The sequence below is a fragment of the Centruroides vittatus genome, unplaced genomic scaffold (genome assembly GCF_030686945.1).
Source record: "Centruroides vittatus isolate TY-2023 unplaced genomic scaffold, ASM3068694v2 contig_914, whole genome shotgun sequence".
NCBI lineage: Eukaryota > Metazoa > Arthropoda > Arachnida > Scorpiones > Buthidae > Centruroides > Centruroides vittatus.
Genome location: NW_027122603.1, coordinates 630,011 through 652,339, shown reverse-complemented (window position 1 = coordinate 652,339; position 22,329 = coordinate 630,011). Strand labels below are relative to the sequence as shown.

General features: G+C 35.2%; 2 protein-coding genes across 2 annotated transcripts in view; both read left to right on the top strand.

Annotated features, from left to right (window-relative positions):
- Positions 1-6,086, top strand: part of LOC136984356 (obg-like ATPase 1) — an 82,395-nt gene extending 76,309 nt beyond the window's left edge. The window contains exons 8-12 of the mRNA XM_067281314.1: positions 1,092-1,189; positions 2,909-3,049; positions 4,519-4,615; positions 5,672-5,794; positions 5,872-6,086. Of these exons, the coding sequence (XP_067137415.1) occupies positions 1,092-1,189; positions 2,909-3,049; positions 4,519-4,615; positions 5,672-5,794; positions 5,872-5,979 (567 nt within the window). The 3' untranslated portion in view covers positions 5,980-6,086. The remainder of the gene's footprint in view (positions 1-1,091; positions 1,190-2,908; positions 3,050-4,518; positions 4,616-5,671; positions 5,795-5,871) is intronic.
- A 7,044-nt stretch (positions 6,087-13,130) lies between these two features.
- The window catches only part of LOC136984354 (transcription factor Sp4-like), a 46,343-nt gene continuing 37,144 nt past the window's right edge, over positions 13,131-22,329 (top strand). The window contains 3 exon segments of the mRNA XM_067281303.1: positions 13,131-14,490; positions 14,584-14,635; positions 14,638-15,419. Of these exon segments, the coding sequence (XP_067137404.1) occupies positions 14,428-14,490; positions 14,584-14,635; positions 14,638-15,419 (897 nt within the window). The 5' untranslated portion in view covers positions 13,131-14,427.

The following is a 22,329-nucleotide window of genomic DNA, read 5'->3' as shown; positions in this document are numbered from 1 at the left end:
GGGATCCAATAGTTACGTTAGAGGTCTCTATGTCACTCATTATTAGGGGAGATGGCTATTTTACCCATTGTTTCACATATCTTGGCCGAGCAGTGCGCGGACCCGGTTGGGGTTCTGGAAGTTTTATAAAGTTCGAGAGCCGTTTCTAGTAACCCTCAGTGACCTTGTAACATATTCGCAGACAATCTGTTCCCTTCATTAAGTAAATACACTGGTCTCTGCTACTGGCATTTTTACAGCTCGGCCGAGATTCGTGAAACGATCTGTACTTGAACATTTTAAAGAAAACTTTAATTTGTTTATTTTAATTTTAGATAAAGGAAAGATATTTTGAAAACTAGTTTTTAAGCCTGTGTGTATATTAATTAGCGTTAATCATTTATTAAGTGTATCGATAGCAAAAATGATTTACGGATGCCATTCCCGAAATAAAGCGTCTTATCTGTGTCTAAGTATCCCATGGAATTTTAGGTTAGGTTTTGTTCTACAATTAAAAAATTTCCTAGAGTAATATACTGTAAATCTCTAATACGACGTCAAGACTGTAACCACTAGCGCCACCTGTAACGGCCATGGGAACGATATTTATTAAAGTGTTTGATTATAGTTTGCTAAAATTAAGTTATTCAATTACCAATAATTTTGTATGTTGCTAAAACTATACTATTAAGTAATATAAAAGAAACCTATTGACTATTAAGTAACAAGCCTTGAATTTTATTATTACTATTATTTAGATTATGTAATTATTTATTGTAATTATACCTTATTGAATCTGTCAAACCTATTATTTTCTATGGGAATTTAAATTTTGAATTTTAGTATAATTAAAGAAGTGAAAATATGTGTACAGTACAGTGTGTTTGATTTTTATCAATGTCACATTCCAGTATTCTAAAATTTCACTTATTCAGAAGTTGTAAGACATATTTGTAACAAATTGCCAGTGATAGATATTAAATGTAGAATTATATCCTGCAGATATGTAGCAAGAAGTATAATGTGTAATTAGGTTAATTTTGTCAGTGAATAAAATAATAATAATATTAATAATATATCTAATGTAATCATTCTCATATTTTATTTTGTAGATTGAGGTATTAAACAAGCATTTGCTTCTCACTTCAAAACCTATGATCTATCTCATAAATATGACCGAAAAAGATTATCTCAAGAAAAAAAATAAGTGGTGAGTGATATTTGATATCTTTAAATTAATTCACGGACACTGGTATAAATTAATTTGGTAATATATAGCCCGACGTGCTCGATACAAACGAGATCTCTTACCCGTTAGAAGGTGCATCCAATCCCGGCCGGCTAACAATAAACAACGGCCAGACAATTTCCTCGGCATGATACTCTTAACAGATTACGCTTGTGTTAAATCCAAAGGTGGTTTGGGACGTACTAGACAAGACTGGATAGAACTATTGTCCCTTCCACTATTTAAAGCTAGAACAGCAGTCAGATGATATCAATAAGTATTGGGTTGGACCTGCTAATAACAGGATGGAGAATCTGGGGGTTGAGAAAGATGACTACCCAGAAGAGACTTGTGTCAGCTCTAATAACATACTTTACAATTTCCCACCCTGTGGAAATGTGGCTTGCATCAACTATGAAGCAAAAGTCTGAACAACGAAAATAAAAAAAATTAGGTCAAAGGAGAAGTTACGGCAAAATCGTTCTCTTTGGAGTTGCGTGTAGATGGCCGACACATCATTGGAAGTCTGTCACCACCCGTGGGCAGGGGTTGTAATTTTGCATGGATGGCTGCCACTGGGCAATTATTTCGCAGATGTTGATGACAGAAACCGATGTCCATCCAGGAGACGTTCAACACAATGCATTGTTTGCCTAATGCAGGTTTTGTTTACTATACAAATACTGCAAGTTTTTCTTTTCTGTGTTTTAACTTACGACGTAAAAACACGACAGGTTTTCGTCCATATAAAATGATTTGAATGTTTGTCTAGCATATCGCAGTCCATAAATTGCACCCGAGCCTATTTAATTACGGGTTTCGAAGTGACTCGAGGCAAATTTATCTGCAGAAATACGACAATGATAACATATAATGATATATAAATCTTTTTAACTATTAGACTGTTAAAGAATTAGAAAATTAAGTATTTCTGATGCAAATATATTTTTCATTTGGCAACGATTCAAATCGAAAGACATTAAATTGCAAACAATGCAGGTAATTGCCCTTTATGTTTTTGACCTAGTCCTCCATTTCAATAGGACATCACAAATTCAATTTTGATCATTCCAGAGAGTTGTTTCGTACGGGTGTGAGGATTATATCACGCAACATATTTGAAGTCATTCTTTGATTGTTTCAAATCTTGGGAGATTTGATTAATTGCAGAGAGCGAAGTCTGTTTTGAACTATTAATGAAATGCAACTTTATTAGTTTTCCACCCTCCTCTCAGAACTGCATGCTTGTAATTCTAAACTCTCCTAGCCAGATAAGGGATTACCAATTAAAAGGGGCAGAGTCCACCTGGGGGCAAGGGATGGGACCAAACCAGCTGCCTCATACCCTCAACCTGTAATCAGATCTCATTTGCTTGTTGTAAAGGATATCCAAAGTGACCAAACCAAATAGGCTAGCAAAATGGTACTAGCCTCATTAATCTATATGTACTCACAAATAAATAGAATGTGGAACTTCCTAACTTCCTGTAATAATTTATTTTCATTCATTTTTTTAATAATTAAAATTTGTAATTTTTAAGTATTATCGCTACTACAATGAAAAAATATCAGAAATGTGAATAAATTATTTGAATGTGTTTCTCTTTTCAAGCTATTTAAATAATTTGTATGAATAATACAGAATAAGTGGGTGTATAAATATTTATGTATTTTTATAGAAACTAGTTTTATTATTTTCAGGTTAACAAAAATTAAAGCCTGGGTTGACGGCAATGATGCGGGTGCATCCGTAATCCCTTTTAGTGCCGGATTGGAATTACGGCTAACAGAAATGAATAAAGATGAGAAAAAAAGCTTTTTGGAAGAAAACAAAACTCACAGGTATTAAATATTTTATTGTTTAATTATTTTGTTAAAATTTGAGCATTTTCTGTTATTATTGATTGATTAAAATTTCTAGTGAGTTAATTTATTAATTGTTGATTTATCATATATTACAACCAAGGCAAACCTATTTTTCTTCTTTAAACCATATTATGAATGTAATGAAAGATTTCATAAGGTTTAATCTAAATAATTCTCATGAATAGTTTAACGTATCTGTTTATTTAATTTGCAAATTTCTAAGTTTAGCAGTGTAGATTTAGAATGGAAACAAGTTTAGCAAAGCATAAACCCAGACAAAGTGGGTTGTTGTTCGGGAGCAGAATGAATCCTGTCTGTCACCATTTGTCTTGTCCAACAGGACCGGTGTCCCATTATCATCCCAAAGCATCTCCTCACACAGCGCTGATGCAGTAATTTACGTCCCTTGTCAGCCAGTTATTAGGAGGCTCATAGAGGCGATCCTGACACCCCGAAATTAGCACCCTACCCATAGTGATTTGCATAGCGAATCCAGTCGGGGTCTTGTCACATTGAAGGATGTCGGGGAGTACGCCCCCACGCTGTCCGTTTTGGGTGGAGACACATTTTCCCACTTAAATAAGACACCGGATGCGGACGATCGGACAGACGGGGAAGATTCGGTACCGAATCCGTACTCCATCGGAGGGATCGGGTCGTGGAGAGAAAATCACGTGACGCGACGCAAACGCTCCCGGACCAGTCTGTCAAGATAAGTGCCGTGATGGATGGAGTCCGTGAGTTTGGACGCCGGTGGAAAAATATTTTCGGCCGCCGTAACACGTGACCCGGCTCCGGCTCCCTTCTCCCGCTCCAGACCCCCGGCAGTAAATCCCCCATCGTGACACCTCGGTAATAGGTTGCAATTAATTGATGGGTTTCACTCCCAGAGCGCACAATACATCACCCACCTGAGATTCGTCCAACCCCGCGCCCCGGACCACGTGGGTGGGGTCAGAGCCTCCTCTCCGTCTGGCATCTACGAAATCCGATATCCTGGCCCCCTTTCTCCCCTGTCGAGAATCCTTACCGGTGCGTATTCCCGAGATGCGGTTTGACTGCAACCCTAATCCTCTTATTGGGATTGGGTCGGGTGCGGTGGTCCGTTGTATTTCCACGCGTGCGGGGGGTGCGTAGGGCGCGGACACCGGCCACCGGCCACCGACTATACAAGACCATCTGTTTGCAGTCGCATTGTGACCAGCCTGGCATTGTCGGGACCCGCACTTGTCGTTTGTTAGTTTGGTGTTAATCCGGATTAAACAGATTGATCAATCTGACCAAGTTAAGCGCATTTGACACGGATGTCATTTTGCCGTTTCGGGGATGACATCTCCATCGGCTCCTCCCTAAAATGTTTGCCGTGGCTTTGTTGCAGCTTACCTATTTTGGAGCAAGGCATGTGAAAGCGAAAACCGCATGCTTATTTGTGTTTTTATTTGCAGTATGCTGGACAAGATAATCACAACGGGCTATAAAGCGTTGCATTTGATTTACTTCTTTACCTGTGGCAAAGACGAAGTCAAAGCGTGGACCATACAGGTAGGTAGTGCCATCTATCGATTCTTTTTGTTAACGTTTCTCTTTTATTCTGCCATTCCACCCACCGAGTGTCGAGCGCACACATAATATTGTTCCGGATATCTTCCCCGCCGATAATTTGGCGGGTAACGTCACGGGAAGGGAGGAACCATTTATTTTGCGTCGCTTGTCAACTGCAGTTTGCAAAGACACGGTCCAGGGAACCACCCCTGCCATCCGCACTCTGCTCGTCAACACCTGTCTCGGACGCGGGGGATTTTTTCTCCCCCAACCCCTGCACCATTTAAGGAAGCGACAGCGTCTCTTCCAGGGCCTTTTTTGCACTCGAGCCCTATCCGGCCCGTTTACTGCCCCGCGGCGCCTCCATTTTCCGGAGGTGATGGATGAACTCGCGTTTGACTGCTGTATATACGATGCGCTTGACACCATTATGAATTGTGCCGGGGTCGAGTCTTTGGTCCCCCGCGTCTAATTTTTTGAGAACCAACCACTTTACATAACGTTCCGCCATCTATCGGTCACCATTGTAACGACCGACGGCGGAGCAAGTTCCGAATTTATCGTAATTCGTGCGCTTTACTGTTTTAAAATATGAAATTATGAAATAAAATTTAACGCTTTCAGTTATGGATTACGTATGCAAGTTATATTTTAATAATCTCGATTCGTTTCCAACGTGACTGCGCATAATTTAAATGAACACATAAAATCGTATTTAAACTATTACATGTGTTAGTTCAGATACGAATCGAGAGATGGCGACATCTGACTGATAGATTTTACAGGAAAAGCACAGCTTTATTTGAGTTTATTTTTACACAGTTTATATTTTTAAAATGCTTATTACTTATGTATTTTACCAGATTTGATATGACAACAAAACAGCATTTTGTAAATATATAATACACGGAAAGAGAAAAAGTTAACAACGGACCAAACATGGCGTTCTGGGTTAGAATGTGCCAGTCATTATACTGTATACGCGTTTCAAATCGCATCATTGTCGCTTCGTCGGAAATTTTAATTTTGTTTGTTCTTACTTTAAACTGCTTTCAGAAAGGAACGAAGGCGCCTCAGGCGGGCGGGAAAATTCACACCGACTTTGAAAAAGGCTTCATTATGGCAGAAGTGATGAAATATGAGGATTTCAAAGAAGAAGGCTCGGAAGCGGCAGTAAAGGTATATTCAGTTTCGTTCGTTGTCGCCAGATGGAAGCACTGTGCGTATGTAATGACGGTTACTTTTTCTCCCTGTAGGCAGCGGGAAAATACCGACAGCAAGGACGTAACTACGTGGTGGAAGACGGAGACATCATCCTTTTCAAATTCAATGCCGGTGCTGGCCTACAGTCCAAAAAGAAGTAGACTTGTATAAACTGCAATCTCCTTTTTTCGTACCACGCAGATCACTCACGGAGGCTGCTTTGTTAAATATATTTATGTTTAAAGTTGGAATAAATGACTTGAAATGATTTTCTCTATTATTTTTTTTCCGGCATAAATAATTACTTACGTAATAAATTTGTCTGGTGAAATAATTAAAAAATATGCGATTAAAATTCATTAACATTCTACCGAAAATTTTAATTTCATTTTGTTTTTTTATTCCAAAATATGAAATTTTCTTACGCTTTTCTACATTTTTCTCATATACACGAGAATAACCGTTTTAAAATATCGTTAGTTTTATGTTCTATCCGTGCTGCTTCAACAATACTACAAAATATGCTAAACACTTAAATGAAATTTCCATTAAAAATTGCCGAAAATAAAAAAAAAATCGGTTGTACAAGCGGCGTAAAAGTTACAAATAGGCAAGATTATTTATTAACTAACCGCATATGAAATGACAAAATGCTTTTGGACTATAAAGTTTGATCGGATGCAACAAGATCTGATAAAAACAATATGGTTTTAGCTTTCGTAGATGATAAACCGATAAACGATAGCGTTGTAGCAGCAAAAAACAAGAAAATTCCCAACGATATTAGTAACAGTACAGTTATCGCTGTTTGGCATTTGATGGCGCTACGATGTAAAAACTTATTTTGCGATAAAGATGTAAAAAAAAAAAATAAGCCGATAAGTTAATTATTTTAACTTTGAAAATTACTCTAACCTAGCAAAATATCGAGTTCAACGATTTTCTAAGAACGAAATCAATACGAAAATTCCGTATTTAGAGGTAAGAATTTTTAGTATGTTTTGTATCTACCGTTTGTTTTTTTTTTTTTTTTGGTTGACGAGTGAATTGCATAGAAAAAAAATGAAAACGTTTTATAAGAAGGCTCTCCAAATAAGTAAAATTGCAATAGTAATAACAAAGCGATATTTCATTAGGTAAAATATGAGTTATAATTGAACGTTTCTGTGACCTAATATCCAATCCAACAAGGTAACAAGTCTCCTAGAATAAGAATGAAACTATGATAATTAGTCTACCTACGCGAAGAAAAATAGTACAGAGTTTACTACGAAGTAGAACATCTTGTATATTAGGAAATTGTGTTTAAATTGTTATCTCTGAAATTTTCAACGATTTTGCGATTAGAAAAGAAAAAAATCACACGGTGCCTTATTTTAATTTTCGAAGTTTTTAGTCCTATTTTATTCAGTGCTTGGTACGATGGCGGAGTGATACACATTAAAGATCTATCGCGTCGTCTCCATTCTTATTCTAGGAAATACTACAGGATATCGCTATCGCCATCTGTTGTTCGTTTGAAAAACTTGCCGATTTTTAATTAGACAAGTTTTTAATGCGATCTAATTTGAAAAGAAATAATGATTTTTGATTTCAAAAATAATAATTAATTTTTTTTACAAGATAATAAATCGGTTCGACTATAAAATTGAATTTTTTTTTAATCTTAATTATTTTTGTGATTAAATTTGTATTTATATCGATCGAAAAGTTTATCGAATTAAACAGAGGTGTTACGGCATAAATGTAAAAGAATTTTATCGGCAATTAATCAAACCAGTTAATAATTCGATTTAAAAAATGGCGGATAATTAATTACGAAAATATACGTTTATGCATATATCATATATTGACAATTAATTATCGCTCTGCTTGAATTTTCGCCGAATCCTGCGACCCTGCGTCACTATTACCTAAAAGATGTTGAAAGAACGCAATTTAAACGTGGAGTTAAAATTTTGTTTTAAAAATTTTAAATAAATAGCACCACGATCGAGACGAACATCGATTTGGGCTGCTAGCAGATCGATAATTTTATCAATAAAGAACGCAGTAACTTTCCCGACAAAAAGCAATGCCAATAAAAAGATTGCGGTTTGTGCGTGGAGGGTAATATATAACAATTTGAAGTAAATTCTTATTTATTAAATTGTTAAAAGATGGGTATAATTGAGTATCTGTCATGTTGAAATAATTGGAAAGTTTGAATTATCTTTTATTATTGTAAAATATAGAAAGAAATTTTACTACTGTTGAGTGCTAATTAGGTATAAAACCAAACACGATATGTAATAATAATCAATTATGCGGGCTGATTTCAGTTGGGCTATAATATGGCTAATTAATTAGCCCAAGACAGGTCCAATACATAAATGTAAATTTCAATTAAGAATAAAATGAACTCTATGGTAGTGATAGAACTAACAGGAGCATAGACAAGTGCTAATATTAGTAAAAGTCAATAGAATTTGGAAAAACTGAAAAGCAAAATGGTGAACAAAATGGTGTTAGTGAAAAATCGTTGGTTCTATGTTCGATACGTTTTATACGATTCGAATTAACAACTAAAATCAAAGATTTAAACGAAAATTAAATTTATATTGAGAAATTCTAGTGTTTAATTGACTAAATATGTAATGTATTAATTAAAATGAATATATGTCCGTGCTGTATGATGAATTTGCACGAGTTTTGTATTGATGAAGAAAGTTTTTTAATTAAAATGTTAATGAAAATATTGGAAAAATCTGACAAATATAATAATTTTCATTAGAAAATAAATGTACTGTATATATTGGATTTCTGGTTAATAAATAAAAATACCGTAATTTATGTCGAAAGTTTCGTTCTGGAGTGTTTAAAATGAAATTTGATGAAATGTTAAGATAAAATATCAAATATATTTTGAATTAAATTAATTAATTATTTATTTAAAAAATCATTGGAAAGACAAATTTATACAAATGTTCTTTGTATTAACATGTACAGAATTGTTTAATAAAAATATGTTATACAGAGGGGGGCGCTCAGGTCGTTATAGCCGTTGGCGCGAATTTCTCCTCACTTTCATACTTTGTTCAACCATTCAAAAACATGAAGAATTTTAAATTATTTTCAACTAATATGAATTATACTAAACTTCTTGTTTTATTACTGTTGATTGCCGGAATAGAACCAAATCCTGGACCTTTACAGAAAACCCCAACGAAAAGAGGAATATGTTATACAGAAGAATATTTGGTCATTGGTCGTGGAAAATTCAAAGAAATGGAATAATTGAGGGGTGAAAATACCAAAACTTTTAAATGCTAAAAGATTGAATTGAAACATTATATTCTCTTTAAAAACATCCAAACTCAGTACTTAGCAAATAATTCAGAAAATAAGAATATCTTTAAGACTGAATAATTAATCCGTTTTACATACTGAAATGTATAAAAAGGAACATTTACCGAAATTTAACGCAATTTTTAAAGCAAATTAATACAGGAGAAAATTTTTTGAAATTTGCGAAAATTCTAAATGTAAATTTCAATTATGAACAAGCAATTGTTTATTGTGACATTGTCACAATGCCTGGCTGCAATTTTTAATCTTATGTTAAATTTATTTAACTTAAAATATATGCTCTCCACCTCAAATTAGTAGTGGCTTGCCCCTGTACATGATACTTTTTCGTTATCAATGGAGTCATGCCTAACACCTTTCGGGGGGGGGGGAGTTTTGAATTGAAATAACGTGACTTCCAGTTTGCATCGGTAGTTCGTGTATAGTTAATCGGGCCTCCTGCCTTTAATCTTTCTTTAGCTGTCTTGGCTTTCATCTATCTTACTCTGTTCTCTAGATGAAGGAAAGACAGGCGGACGGACGACAGTGGAAATTTATAGATTTACAATTTTTTTAAAATTTGCAACCCAATAAAATGAACTCTATCATAGTATTAGAATTAACAGAAGCAATAGGCAATGAGTAAATATCAAACTCTACAGTTAAATGTCAAACGCAACATATAAAATAAAACTCTTCGCTACTTTATAATAATCAATTTGGAAGATAATACAATGCACTCACACTAATCCGAACTAATTATTGTAAGTTGTTTGGATTAGCGAAAATATTAATGGAATTTTATATAAATAAAAGAAGTCAAAAAGGACTATAACGCGATTACTACAAATACACATATAACATTTATATTGTATTTGGTAAATATGCCTTTAAATAATCAATTTTTTTTTTGTTGTTTGGCTGTAAGATTTAGCGGAAAAACGAAGCAAATTAATTTGGATTATCGAGAGTGCATTTATAAAAGCGGATATAAACAATTTGAAATGATCTATAAAATCTTAAATGGTAGTTTATTAAATATTTTTATATGGCCGATTTACTAATATTTTTTATCAATAAAATAATACAAAATTTTAAATTTTTTTTATTGTAATAGTTATGGTACTCGTTTATTCGGTCCCAAATAAATACTAATAATAGAAGTAATTATTTTATATTTGTAATTAGGCCTATCTCGTCTATTCCTATAATTCCTTCAGTTTAAATTACTGTAAAGATTTCTCTGGTTAAAACAGACAAGTAGTGTCATCTAGTGAGAATATTTCACATATATTTTCAAGTAATTGAAATATAAAAATTATTTAAGTCAAATGATATGGAAATAAATAATTTATTTCGATATTTTTAATAAAATATGATATTATTACTTTTTAACATTTGACAAAAGAAACAGAAATTAATTAATTCATTTCCCGGTAACGTCATCGACCAAAAGTTTTACCTTAAATATTTAAATATAGAGTAATTCTTTACTTGTTGCTATAGTTATTTTCGTATTTAAATATTTATAGTTTTTTTTTCTGCTACAATATTAATATCTGTTTTAATCTTATATTTGTTAATAGCTTACAGAATTTTTAAAGTGACAATAACGCTACCTGTACGTTGTTCAAAATTTTCGATAAATTAAAAACAATTTCTGTATTTCAAAAGATGGCGCGCCTATAGATTTTTGAATTATTAGCTTAGCGCCATCTGTGGATAGCAATTTTAAATTCGATTTTACGAACTGGACTGTGAAGTTCGTAAATTTATTTTCCGTTTCGGATCGACTGTATCGTTACGTTGGGAAAATTGATTTCCGAACAAATTTTGCTTATGATATTGTTTAGAAAACTACTACTCTGCAGTTAAAAGCTCCTCCAAATTATTTAATTGCTCATTCATCCGTGACTTATCGGTGGCGTGTTCTCTGGCAGAAACTTTGCTCTCGGGAGAAAGGAAATCTATAAGTCAATTGGCGGGGAAACTGCCTCCTCGCAATAATATTATAGGTCTTCGGTAATATTCGCATTCGCCGAAGTTAAAAATTATTTTGCGCTATTTATATCCCAACATCAAGCATGGAAATTTAGAAAAATGAATTTATTTTCTTGCGTGACAGTATTCTGTTTGAGAAGAGAAAAGACGGTGTTTTCGATCAATTTTCCAAATATTTAAATTTAACCACTTTCGAATTCATTACACTGGATAGAAAATATCCATCGATCATCCTCTACCAATAGTCTTGTCTTTAAAACAGCGATAGATTGTTCTATGCCCTGGTGTAACAAGAATTTAATATTGTTCTTTAGTTGTTGAATTTTCCTACGATATTATAATATTTAAATAATAATCCAAACAAGTTTAGATTTTGACAAATATAGGAGTGATGAGTAAAGAACTTAAGAACTTCTCTCGTTAAATTTCTATTTAGCTCGAAGATAATATGCCATGTTCTTATATCTTATTTCTATCGCATCATATTAAATTTATGTATTCGAAACGTGTGGAAAATCAGGATTGTCTGAAAAATTGCCAATAAACTTTATCGCTCATTTCATTTAACAACAGAATACTTTTTTGTATTGTACTTTCTCTTAATAATTCCAAGTAAAATGTTATGCTAATAATCAGATTTAATTTTGTTAATAAAAATTAATTTAAACTTTTAATGACGAAATAGTTAACAAAACTAAGTAAAATAATAAAAAAGTAATATATATGTGTAATGTTTTTCCATTGTAAAATTTAAAAAGGTTTATTTTATATTCGAAAGTGATAGTGTCTAGACATTTTACCAAGCCGGATCCCCCATACTTCTCCCATTAAATTGTACGGTTCTTCGAACGTCAAAGCAGTCAGCGAGAGAAATGGGAGAAGTTTGCAAGTACAGTACTGTACAGTACCTACCAAGTGCCGTTGTCGTTATTTCAAACTTATTTAGTTTTTCGAATTTATTCGATTATTAATCAATTATTTCTTAAAATACCAATACATGGATTTCCTCAGATCGTTTTTTTACTTCACCGGAAGCGATTCCGTTAAAAATAAGTCGCTCTTACGTAACTCTATCCTCTTTCACTGGAGGAATAGATTACATTGAAATTTTATCGCTATAAAAAAACAGAAATGAAAATGTTGCGATTACGGCAAGAGGTTATCTAACATCTGTTACACATATCTCAAAATCGAAACCAAGAAAACAAAAAAAATGTGCCTTTAATGGCTCCACCCAAAATTCATTTTTGAGATGCGGACGCGGTTAAGCTCCTCCCAAACGACGCTACCGTCGACGCCCTTAAATTAACAGATAACGCTCAGAATTTCGTCAGAACCTGGGTCACGTGACTTTTCAAAAAGGAAGGCGGGATACGGAGGGAAGTGGCGATAAAACTGGGAGATGTGTCGATATGGCAGGAATAAGAGACGATAAGAAAGCGTATGTAATACGCCTCCCGCGCGATGGGCGTGAATAAGACAAGTCGCGAATTATGTCATTGGAATGGAGACGCTTTTCGTTCTACTAAACGCAGATGTATGGAGTGGGGAGTAAGTGGACGAAATGTGCACCGGAAGTTATGAAAATTTTACCGCCAGATGGCAGACAAACGGCCAGCATCCGGTGAACGGTGGAAACGACGCGCGGGAGAAAGGAGGAAGGAGGACGAACAAAGAGAGTTACGCAATCGGCGTGGAAACAACACTCGACGTGGTTAAATAAAACACTATCGGAGGAGTTAAAAGGGTTGACCCGGCCGTTGGAGGCCAGGGGGTGGGAAAAGTAACGCATGCGCACGTCCTTCACCACCAGGGGAGCTGGTCACGGTTTCGGCGAAGAAAATCGATAAGTTAGCCGACAGAAAGGCAGCCCGAAAAGCTAAGAAAAAAGAAACAATTACGATAGGCCAACAAGAAAACTTGGATGTTATCTTCGCCATTCATCTAACAACTCCATGCTCCAGTGTCAGGCAAGTATCTTACGTAAACTTTTATTTGCGAAACGTGTTGCGTGCCGAAGGGGGAAGGAAAACCTGTTCTCCACCCGTCGATATTTTGGGGTCATTCCGGCCACCATTGCTCCACGCCGCTTTGTTATGGCGTCCGTAGTCGATGGGCGAGAGGCGACGAGTTTTCGGGATGGCACAGAAAATGTATGATATCTACCACATGGCGTGCAGGGGAGGTACGAGCATGGGCGCGGAGCATCTGCAACGGAAACGCCCTTTGGGTCTACCTTAGGCGTCGAGTCGCACCGGATCGTTGTCTCATAGGGCCCTGGGTCCGCCTCCCACATGGTGAGGGTGTTCGTCGGTGCATCACGGGCGTTGCCTCGGCCTAAAACGTAACCGCCTCGTTTCTTCGTTAGCGTCTTTTAAATTCCGGGTCGTTACGTCACGGCTGGACCGGCGCCAACATTGTCCACTACCTGTTTTTCATAATCGGTGGGAGGCGAGTGACGGAAGTGGTCTCCCCGGCGCCCGTCCGCGCACCAACGAATTTTGAAATTTTATCGCGCTCAATTAATAGAAACGCTCGGCGTCCCGGCGCGGGCGGACAGGAAGCGACGCATTTCGCTTTGGCTGACGCAACGTCGCGCTGTCGGTCGTGACGTAACGCCAGGCCGAAACTGCGAACCGAGCGTGAATTGCGAAGTCGATATCGGAACAGACGCGACGGTAACTCCCCGTGGGCCATTGAAAGCGTCACGCACGACGGAAGGGGAAAAGATAAAAAGACGGCGTTGTTCCCGCCGAAATAATTAGGGCGGCGTTTATATGGCCGTTTATTTCGGTAAGAGGGACCAGACTAAGGGGATGTGGTCACGCGACGCTATATTTCCACTTTTCCGGCCTTCGTCTCGAAAACTGGAGGCGGGAGTTGGTTTTGTGTCCGCATTCTTTGTGTCCCGCCTACCGAACGGGCGGGGGGGAGGACAACAGAATTAAGTAGTCCCGCCTTCGGACATCTGGTGTATTCCTCCACACCACCGCCCAACTGTTAAACTTAAAAAGTATATCATCCGTTGTAGCCATTAGTATTTTGTTTAGTTCCAGCTATACTTTTCGGCACGACTTCTTTCTAGAATTATAGAATGCCGTATATAAAAATTATTCGAGGTAATAGAATTTGGGGGACTATTTTGCGCGCGCATTGATCCTACCTCACCACGCGCCACGTGCAGCATAGATGAAGTTGGTTGCTCGTCGCCATCTTGGATCCGCGCGAAAAGTGTCGAACGGCGAGTATTTTGTTATCGAATCGCGTCTGGAGTGGTCGGAATGACTACGGTAGCTGTTAGGAGACAACAGCAAGACTACGTGGTACCGAGCAGCACATCTCAGGTGAGTGAGTTCGACTTTTTATAGACTAGCAATAGTCAAGATGGCGTCGTCCATTCTCACACCCCTTTCTTGGTCTGACCCCGCCTCACGCAGGACATCCAACCATCCCCTTTGGCACTGTTGGCGGCGACCTGCAGCAAGATCGGCTCCCAACCGACGAGGGAGGTGCAGCTTCGACCGTCAAGTTGCAGAATCAAGTACTGCAAGCGGGTGAAGTGCCCGTGGCCGCCTCCACGCACTTCATCCCCGTCCAGAGTCAAACGGTCGGAGTCCTTAACCCCGACGGCACCGTCACCCAAGTAAATGCTCAACCCGCCGTCAAGACGACTGCCACTCCACCGCAGAACGTGGCCACTGTCAACGGATATCCGCAAGGCCAAATCGTAGCTCAAGCTGGTAATAATATTACATACAATGTCATACCAGCTGCACAAATTCAGAATATTCAAATCGACGGACAAGAAGCCATTTTCATCCCTGCTTCCTTTGGACAACAAACCATACAGATTGCAGGAAATCAGGCCATCATTACTCCTGCTGGACAGTACGTTCGGGGTCAAGTGCCCCAGACCGTCCAGGGACATCCCCAAGCTGTTATTCAAGGTGTGGGAAACATGAACAATGTGGCCATAGCTCAGATTGGTGGACAGAATGTGGCCATCAGACAGGGCAATGTGGTTCAGACTCTCCAACTACCTATTGCCCCGGTTCAGCAGACAATACCGGTTCAGGTTCCCATTTCTACGGCCGGAGGACACACCATCGTTCAGACTATACATCTACCTTTGCCCATGCAAGCTGTGGCCGGTGGAAACATGCTGGCCTCCGCAGGACAGCCTCTGACTGCCCAGGTGGTTTCCCAATTGGCAGCTTCGCAGATGACGCCACAGGTCACCCAGGTGAGCATTGAGGAAGGAGTGGAGAATGAGGTGAGTGTAATTCTTTTTTTTTATAAATTGTCTTTAAGTTCAATATGTTTTATAAATCCACATATACGAAATTGAATTTTTTTATTGCAAATTTTTATTCGGAAAGTTTTAAATTAAATTGATTTGTTTTAATCTTAGAGTTAAGATAAGTTTTTATAATATTTGAATAAATTAAATTGTCTTGGAAACGATGATTCATATTTTTTTAAAAGGAAGTAATAAGTTGATACGCAACAAATAACTGGTCATGCAGGTAGTTCTGAAATAACTGTGCACGTAATGCCTGTGTAAGATTTGTTTATGAAGATTGTACACGTATAATTTAGCTGCAGGGTGGTTAGAATCGGTTCGTTTGGATTAAGTGACAAGAGTTAATTTCAAAATGAAATTTTTTTTATTTTAAGGATGTGTTACAAAAAGGATGTGTACAAAAAGAATTGTTTTCAGTACTTTTTGTTGTACTGATTGTTTAAAATATATGTTGGGAACGTTTATGAATTTAAACATTTGCAGTATGTTCATAAATTTTTAAAGGAAATTAAAAGTTTATTATTGTTCAGTTAGAGAATAATAGAAATGCCAAATTAAATCATGGAATCGAAAGTTATTTGAAGAGAGTTTGCATTGTTTTTAAATTGCTGGATAAACTATAACTGGTTATCCTTGAACTTTCATCTATCTAAATATTTTTTAATGGTATATCAAAAACACATTTTCAAATGATTGATTTTTTGTGAAATTTATGCACATGAAATTATAATGTCTAATTATTGAATTTAAGTTTATTAAAAATGTTTTGTTTCTTAAAATTTAATTTAAGGAAAGTTAAGTCTATTTTCATAGACAATTAGAAAAATTAAGTACTAACATTATAAAATTATTTTATTATTTTAGATTTGCATATTTATTATATTACATAATTTTTATATATAAGTTTTGTGTAATGCACTGGAAATATATAGGGTGTCATTACTATTAGTTTATTATTTAGTATACATATGCTTTAATTTTATTTTTAATTATTGCAAACATTTGATTTTACTTTTCTGGCTCTTTTGTATGTAATATGGGAAAGTATTGGAATTGTCAAATTTGACTCTTAAGTTTTTGCAAATCTTTACATTTTGAGAGTCCAAATCCAAAAAAGTCAAAACAAGGGGATATGTATGTGTCTGTTTCATTTAATATCTCAGGATAGGGTAAAAATTAGAAATGAAATTTGGCCTGATAGCTTGTATATAAGGGGCATTGATTGTATTAAATTCTGATGGTTAAAATTTGAGGTGGTGAGGAAAAGTACCATGTGTCATATCTTGGGTGGAGTCTACTTAATAATTGTTGCTGGCATTTACAACATTTTTAAAATATTGTTTCTACTCTAAAAATTAGCCTTCTGCCTTTTTATTATAATTAATAACAATAAAGTTACATTTTTTAATAACATTTCATAACAGATGGCACCACATACAATTTTAACTTGCTAATGTGACTGTCTCTCAAACATGTTGCTTGATTTTTTAAATAAAAGGATCAATGACAAGATTAAAAAACTAAGTTATTATTTTGTTTTTAATGTGTTCTTCAAGTATAAGTATTTTTAAATGGTAGTTTAAATTTCAGTTGAAAGTTGATATATTTTAAAAGTAATGATCATGGATTAAGAAAACAATATTTATTTTTAATGTGTTATTCTGTAACAGTCTTACTGTCTCCTAATACCTAGGATCTATTATACTCTTTGTAATTACTCTACTAATTTGATGATTACTTGCAATTTTGATTTTCACATAAGTAATATAGTTTTAATGATTTTAAATAAGGTTGAAAACTGGTGGCCTGCGAGCTGGATAAGGCTTGTTAAGGCATCATATCCAGCTCGTGGCATTGATGCTTTCTTTTCTAAAAATTAATATTTCTAACATCTTGTGGGGATTAACACAGAAAAAATTCAAATGTCTAACTGTTTATATAATTCATAAAGGCCTGGCAACAAAAAGGCCTTTGTTAGTCTTTTTTTAAATTACAGTATGTTTTACTTTACCAAATAATATTGAGTACAGCCTGCATCTGATATACATCTATTTGACTGGCCCTTTACTGCATTTGGGTTTGAAATCCTTGATTTAAATAGATTTATCATATTTGTTGTTTATTTATAGATACAGATATGTATAAATTTCATAAATAGTTTAAAATTATTTATATAGTTTTATTTTCAATTAAAATAAATTACATGTTTCTTTTATCTAAAAGTACCTTACTTCTTTTCATTCTGTTATCCAAAAGACATTAAAACTTTGTAATGATGTTATGTCTAATATTTAGTGTGAATTTAATAATGCTTTATTTACTTCTCTATTGGTTCTTTTAATTAAATTTAGAACTGAAAAATCCAGTGAATGACTTATCTCAGAAAAAGTAAATTAAAACATTATTTAAATTATTTTTATGTGATAAATATAGTGTACTTTTCCTAATACAAATTACTATAATTTTGAGTGGATAACCTGTATCAGTATGTAACTCTCAAATTGCTAAAATGGAAATAATACCTTTGCATAGCCTGTGACATATCCCATACTTTAAATTATCTGTTAAAAACATGGCAGTCTAAACAGTACAGTACTTCATGTACTGTACTGTTTAGATGGAAAATAGTCCATTTTTTTGCTTTCTTTAATTTCATTTGTTTTTAGATCATTGTAGATGTAATTGTAAAATAAGTAAACTGGGAAAAAAATGGCATATTTAAGATTGAATTTCATAAATTAAGTGTTGAAAATACAAGTGGTTACCACACAAAAGTTTTTGTTTTGTTTCATTTCTGTTTTATTTATCAAATAATAATAGTACAATTCTAAATTAACCTGAAATTAGACATTTTAAGAAATAAATTTATTTCTTAGTCTTGTTGAATTAACTTCATTCCCCCTCCACAACCCAATTTACCTGTTCTAACTGATCAACAGATGGTGTTTGAATAAGAAAATTACTCTATACAAAGCTATCAGTGATTACAAAATGTTTTTAGGGCTTTTAAGGATGCTGAGTTTAAATAATGGGTCTATCTTTTACAAAATTTGATTACTTGGCTGCGGTGGCGTGCCATCATTGGAAGCGGTGGAAGTGCCGCTTCCCTTGTATTTTCTAAAATATAAATACATATTGCATGATTATTTTCATATTTGAATGTACTTTGAATTACTTAAAATCAATACTTTATTATAACTGTATTATGTATTTTATTACAGACTTCTATATGAAATCTGTAATAAAATACATAATGCGGTATAATAATAATAATACTGTAACAATAATAATAATAAAATATCTGTAATAAAATATATGTGAAAAACAACGATAAGATCGCTATTGTATATTCAAATCTAAATGTGTACGCGTATTCCCGATGGAGGTGCTGTATTGTCAGCTTCCATGGCAAAAATATTTGAATGGTGTAAAGCAGCCAATTTACAGGCATTGACGCATGCGCTTTACAGAGCACCAACCTATGGTGTGTAGCATCCACTGGCTAAACCGCCAAAACGCTTCCAACGATTCTATCCCTTAGCCACTGGTAGGGAGCTATTTTACTAAATGAATTATTTTAAGATTTAAAAAGTAAAGAATGTTCAATGTTATTTTTATGTACAGTACGTTTCTTTGCAAAGTTATATTTAATTATAATTATATTGACAGATTTTCAGACAAAATTTTTAGAATTTTTATCACTTTTAGATGTTAATAATTTTAAATATTATGAAAAACAATTTTCACAAGCAAGTTTTAATTCTTTAAATTAAGTAAATTCTATGGAAAATTTTTTGATTTGTCTAAATTACATATTGAATTGCAATATTTATATTCGTGTCCGGACTATATTGACAAGTTACTCTTAGACATAAAAAGTATTATAATTAATGATGATACAAACAAAGATGTACTAAAAGAATTATATTATTTAATATCATTAATTTTTATGGTACCATCTACCAGTGTTGAGTGCAATTTTTCAACCACGAAGCAAATTTATACATTGGCCAGGAACACTCACTCAGAGGAAAAATTGTCGTCGCTAGCGTTGCTTTCGATAGAAAAAGAGCTTTCAAATACATTGATGGAGTCGACGACCAGCGACTTTTATGATAAAGTAATTAACGACTTTGCGGAAAAAAATCTCAGAATAATTATTTTGTAAAAAATTAAAAAAAACAAGTTTCTCTATTATTGTTTGTATCATATCAATTTGTATTATGTATGTATTATATGTATTTTAGAATTAAAATACATAAACTGTTTATTTTTGTCATTTCCAGTATCTGTTTAAAATTTTTATGGGAATATGATGTTCTGGACAGGTTCAAACCGTCACGAAAGACTCAAAAAAATGGTTAATTTAGAGAAAAATTTATTAGTTTAAAAAAACATAGGAAAAAATCCTTTGTAGTCGGATACCCATTGTTTATATCAAACTGTGAGGCAGAAACCATAAATCGCGGAAGGAAGTCGTCCTATGATCAGTGGAAGATCAAATTCATCTTCGATTTTGACTTTTTTCGCGCTCCAGGTAGAAGTCGCGTTACGCTTAGTAACGAGGGACCAGTCACTCGGAAAGCGTGATTGAAGGAGAACAACCAATCAAAATGGATGAAAGAGAAAGAACAGAGATTGATATAATCCCCGACAATCGAGGACACCTTGCACTCGGATAACATTCCGAATAAACAAAATGCTGTGTGTCAATGCACAAAAAAAGGAAAAAAAAAGCAATTTCTCGTCTATTGTGCCAACTTGTAACCCGTGCCACTTCGGACTTGGACCCTGTCCCTAATGCCAACAGATGAAGTTTCCCCATGCCTTACAGACTTGTCAATGCCACTGTCCCGGGGCCACCTTTAATCGATGATTAAAGAACCACATCGACGCCCAGGAAGTCAGAACAGCTGATTGTCCTAAAGCAAACTATTTTGTATATAGTGTATAAACATACACAATATACATACCTAATGTATAAACATAAACTATATACATATATAAACTGTTTATTTTAACATAAAATAAATGGTTTATCTATATATATAAAAACGAATGTATGTCTGTCTGTGTGTGTGTGTGTCTGTGTGTCTGTCTGTCCTTCATGCATTACCACACCATTTATCCGATTGCCATGAAACTTCGGGAAGTTGTTTAATACACTCCCGCGAAGGTTTGTGGCATATGTGAAGACCACCATTTCTCCCCTTTCAAAAATATATATATGGATTAAGCCTTTCATGTCCAACAGATGGCGCTAACTTCCGACGACTTAAGTTTGCTTTTCTGTGAGGCATTATGCTTTTCTGTGAGAATGGACTAAAGCAGATCATTTTCTATCTATCTATATAAATAAAATATAACGTTTGTTTGTTCCTACCGATTCCTTTGAAATTTTGACACCACATTGCATTCGAATACGCACGTGTTTTTATATAATATACATGTTGAAATTCCCCCCACTGGGGGGAGACGGACAGATTAAGGCTTACCGTGAAGAACTTGGCTTCTATTATACTATTTTAGATGCGGTTTTTTTGCGTTTTTAATTGCGTTTTAATAGGTTACGTCAACAGAATATACACTAAAAAGGGATTTTTCGATATTCCCTTGCGGGAGAGAGGGACAGGATTAAGGCTTACCGTGAAGAACTTGGCTTCTATTATACTATTTTAGATGCGGTTTTTTGCGTTTTTAATTGCGTTTTAATAGGTTACGTCAACAGAATATACACTAAAAAGGGATTTTTCGATATTCCCTTGTGGGGGAGAGGGACAGGATTAAGGCCTACTGTGAAAAACTTGGCTTCTATTATACTATTTTAGATGCGTGTTTGATTGCGTTTTAATAGGGTACGTCAACAGAATATACACTAAAAAGGGATTTTTCGATAATCCCTTGCGGGGGAGAGGGACAGGATTAAGGCTTACTGTGAAGAACTTGGCTTCTATTATACTATTTTAGATGCGTGTTTGATTGCGTTTTAATAGGGTACGTCAACAGAATATACACTAAAAAGGGATTTTTCGATATTTCCTTGCGGGGGAGAGGGACAGGATTAAGGCTTACTGTGAAGAACTCGACTTTTATTATACTATTTTAGATGTGTGTTTGATTGCGTTTTAATAGGGTACGTCAAGAGAATGTACACTAAGAAGGAATTTTTTTAAATTTCCCCTACGGGGAGGCGTTATACATTTATAATAGATACATTTTGAGCCACAGCAACGCATGGCCGGGTCTGCTAGTATATGTATATAGTCAGATACTTGTCGTCTTTGTCTCTTCTGCCACCATGCATGTACGAATGGACCCTAGACCATCACTGATGCGCAATTAACTGATTGCCCCTGGAAGTCAGCTTCTTACAGAAACACAGCTTTTCTATCATCAAATGTCACGGCACGCCACTGCTTGGCTGATTACCTTTTCATATTTGGCAGTGAATGTACTGTACATTAGAAAAAATTTGATGTCTTTAATTATCATCTTGTGCAGGCTATTTTCAGGATCATGTAGTCAATGACTACTTTCTGTGAAAAATATCAATTCTTGCACCAAATCAATGAAATTCCCCATTCTAATATAATAAGACAGTACAGTAAGACCTTGTTTAGTGCTTAGGATGTGTTTCTAGACGACAAAGTGCTAAATGAAACAGCGTTAAACAAGGTCACTTTAACCTATAGTAAATAGGGAAAGGAGAACACACAACCAAAAATAAACAAATTTTACAACCAACAACTGTAGTGCCTTTGACCGGTGTGCTTCTCTCCTCTTTCTCTGTAAAACGCAAACGTTTTCGAACCTCGTTGGTTTTTCCTCAGGCGTAACGGAATTCTGTTCTACAAAATTTAAATATCCCGTCGAAGTTGAC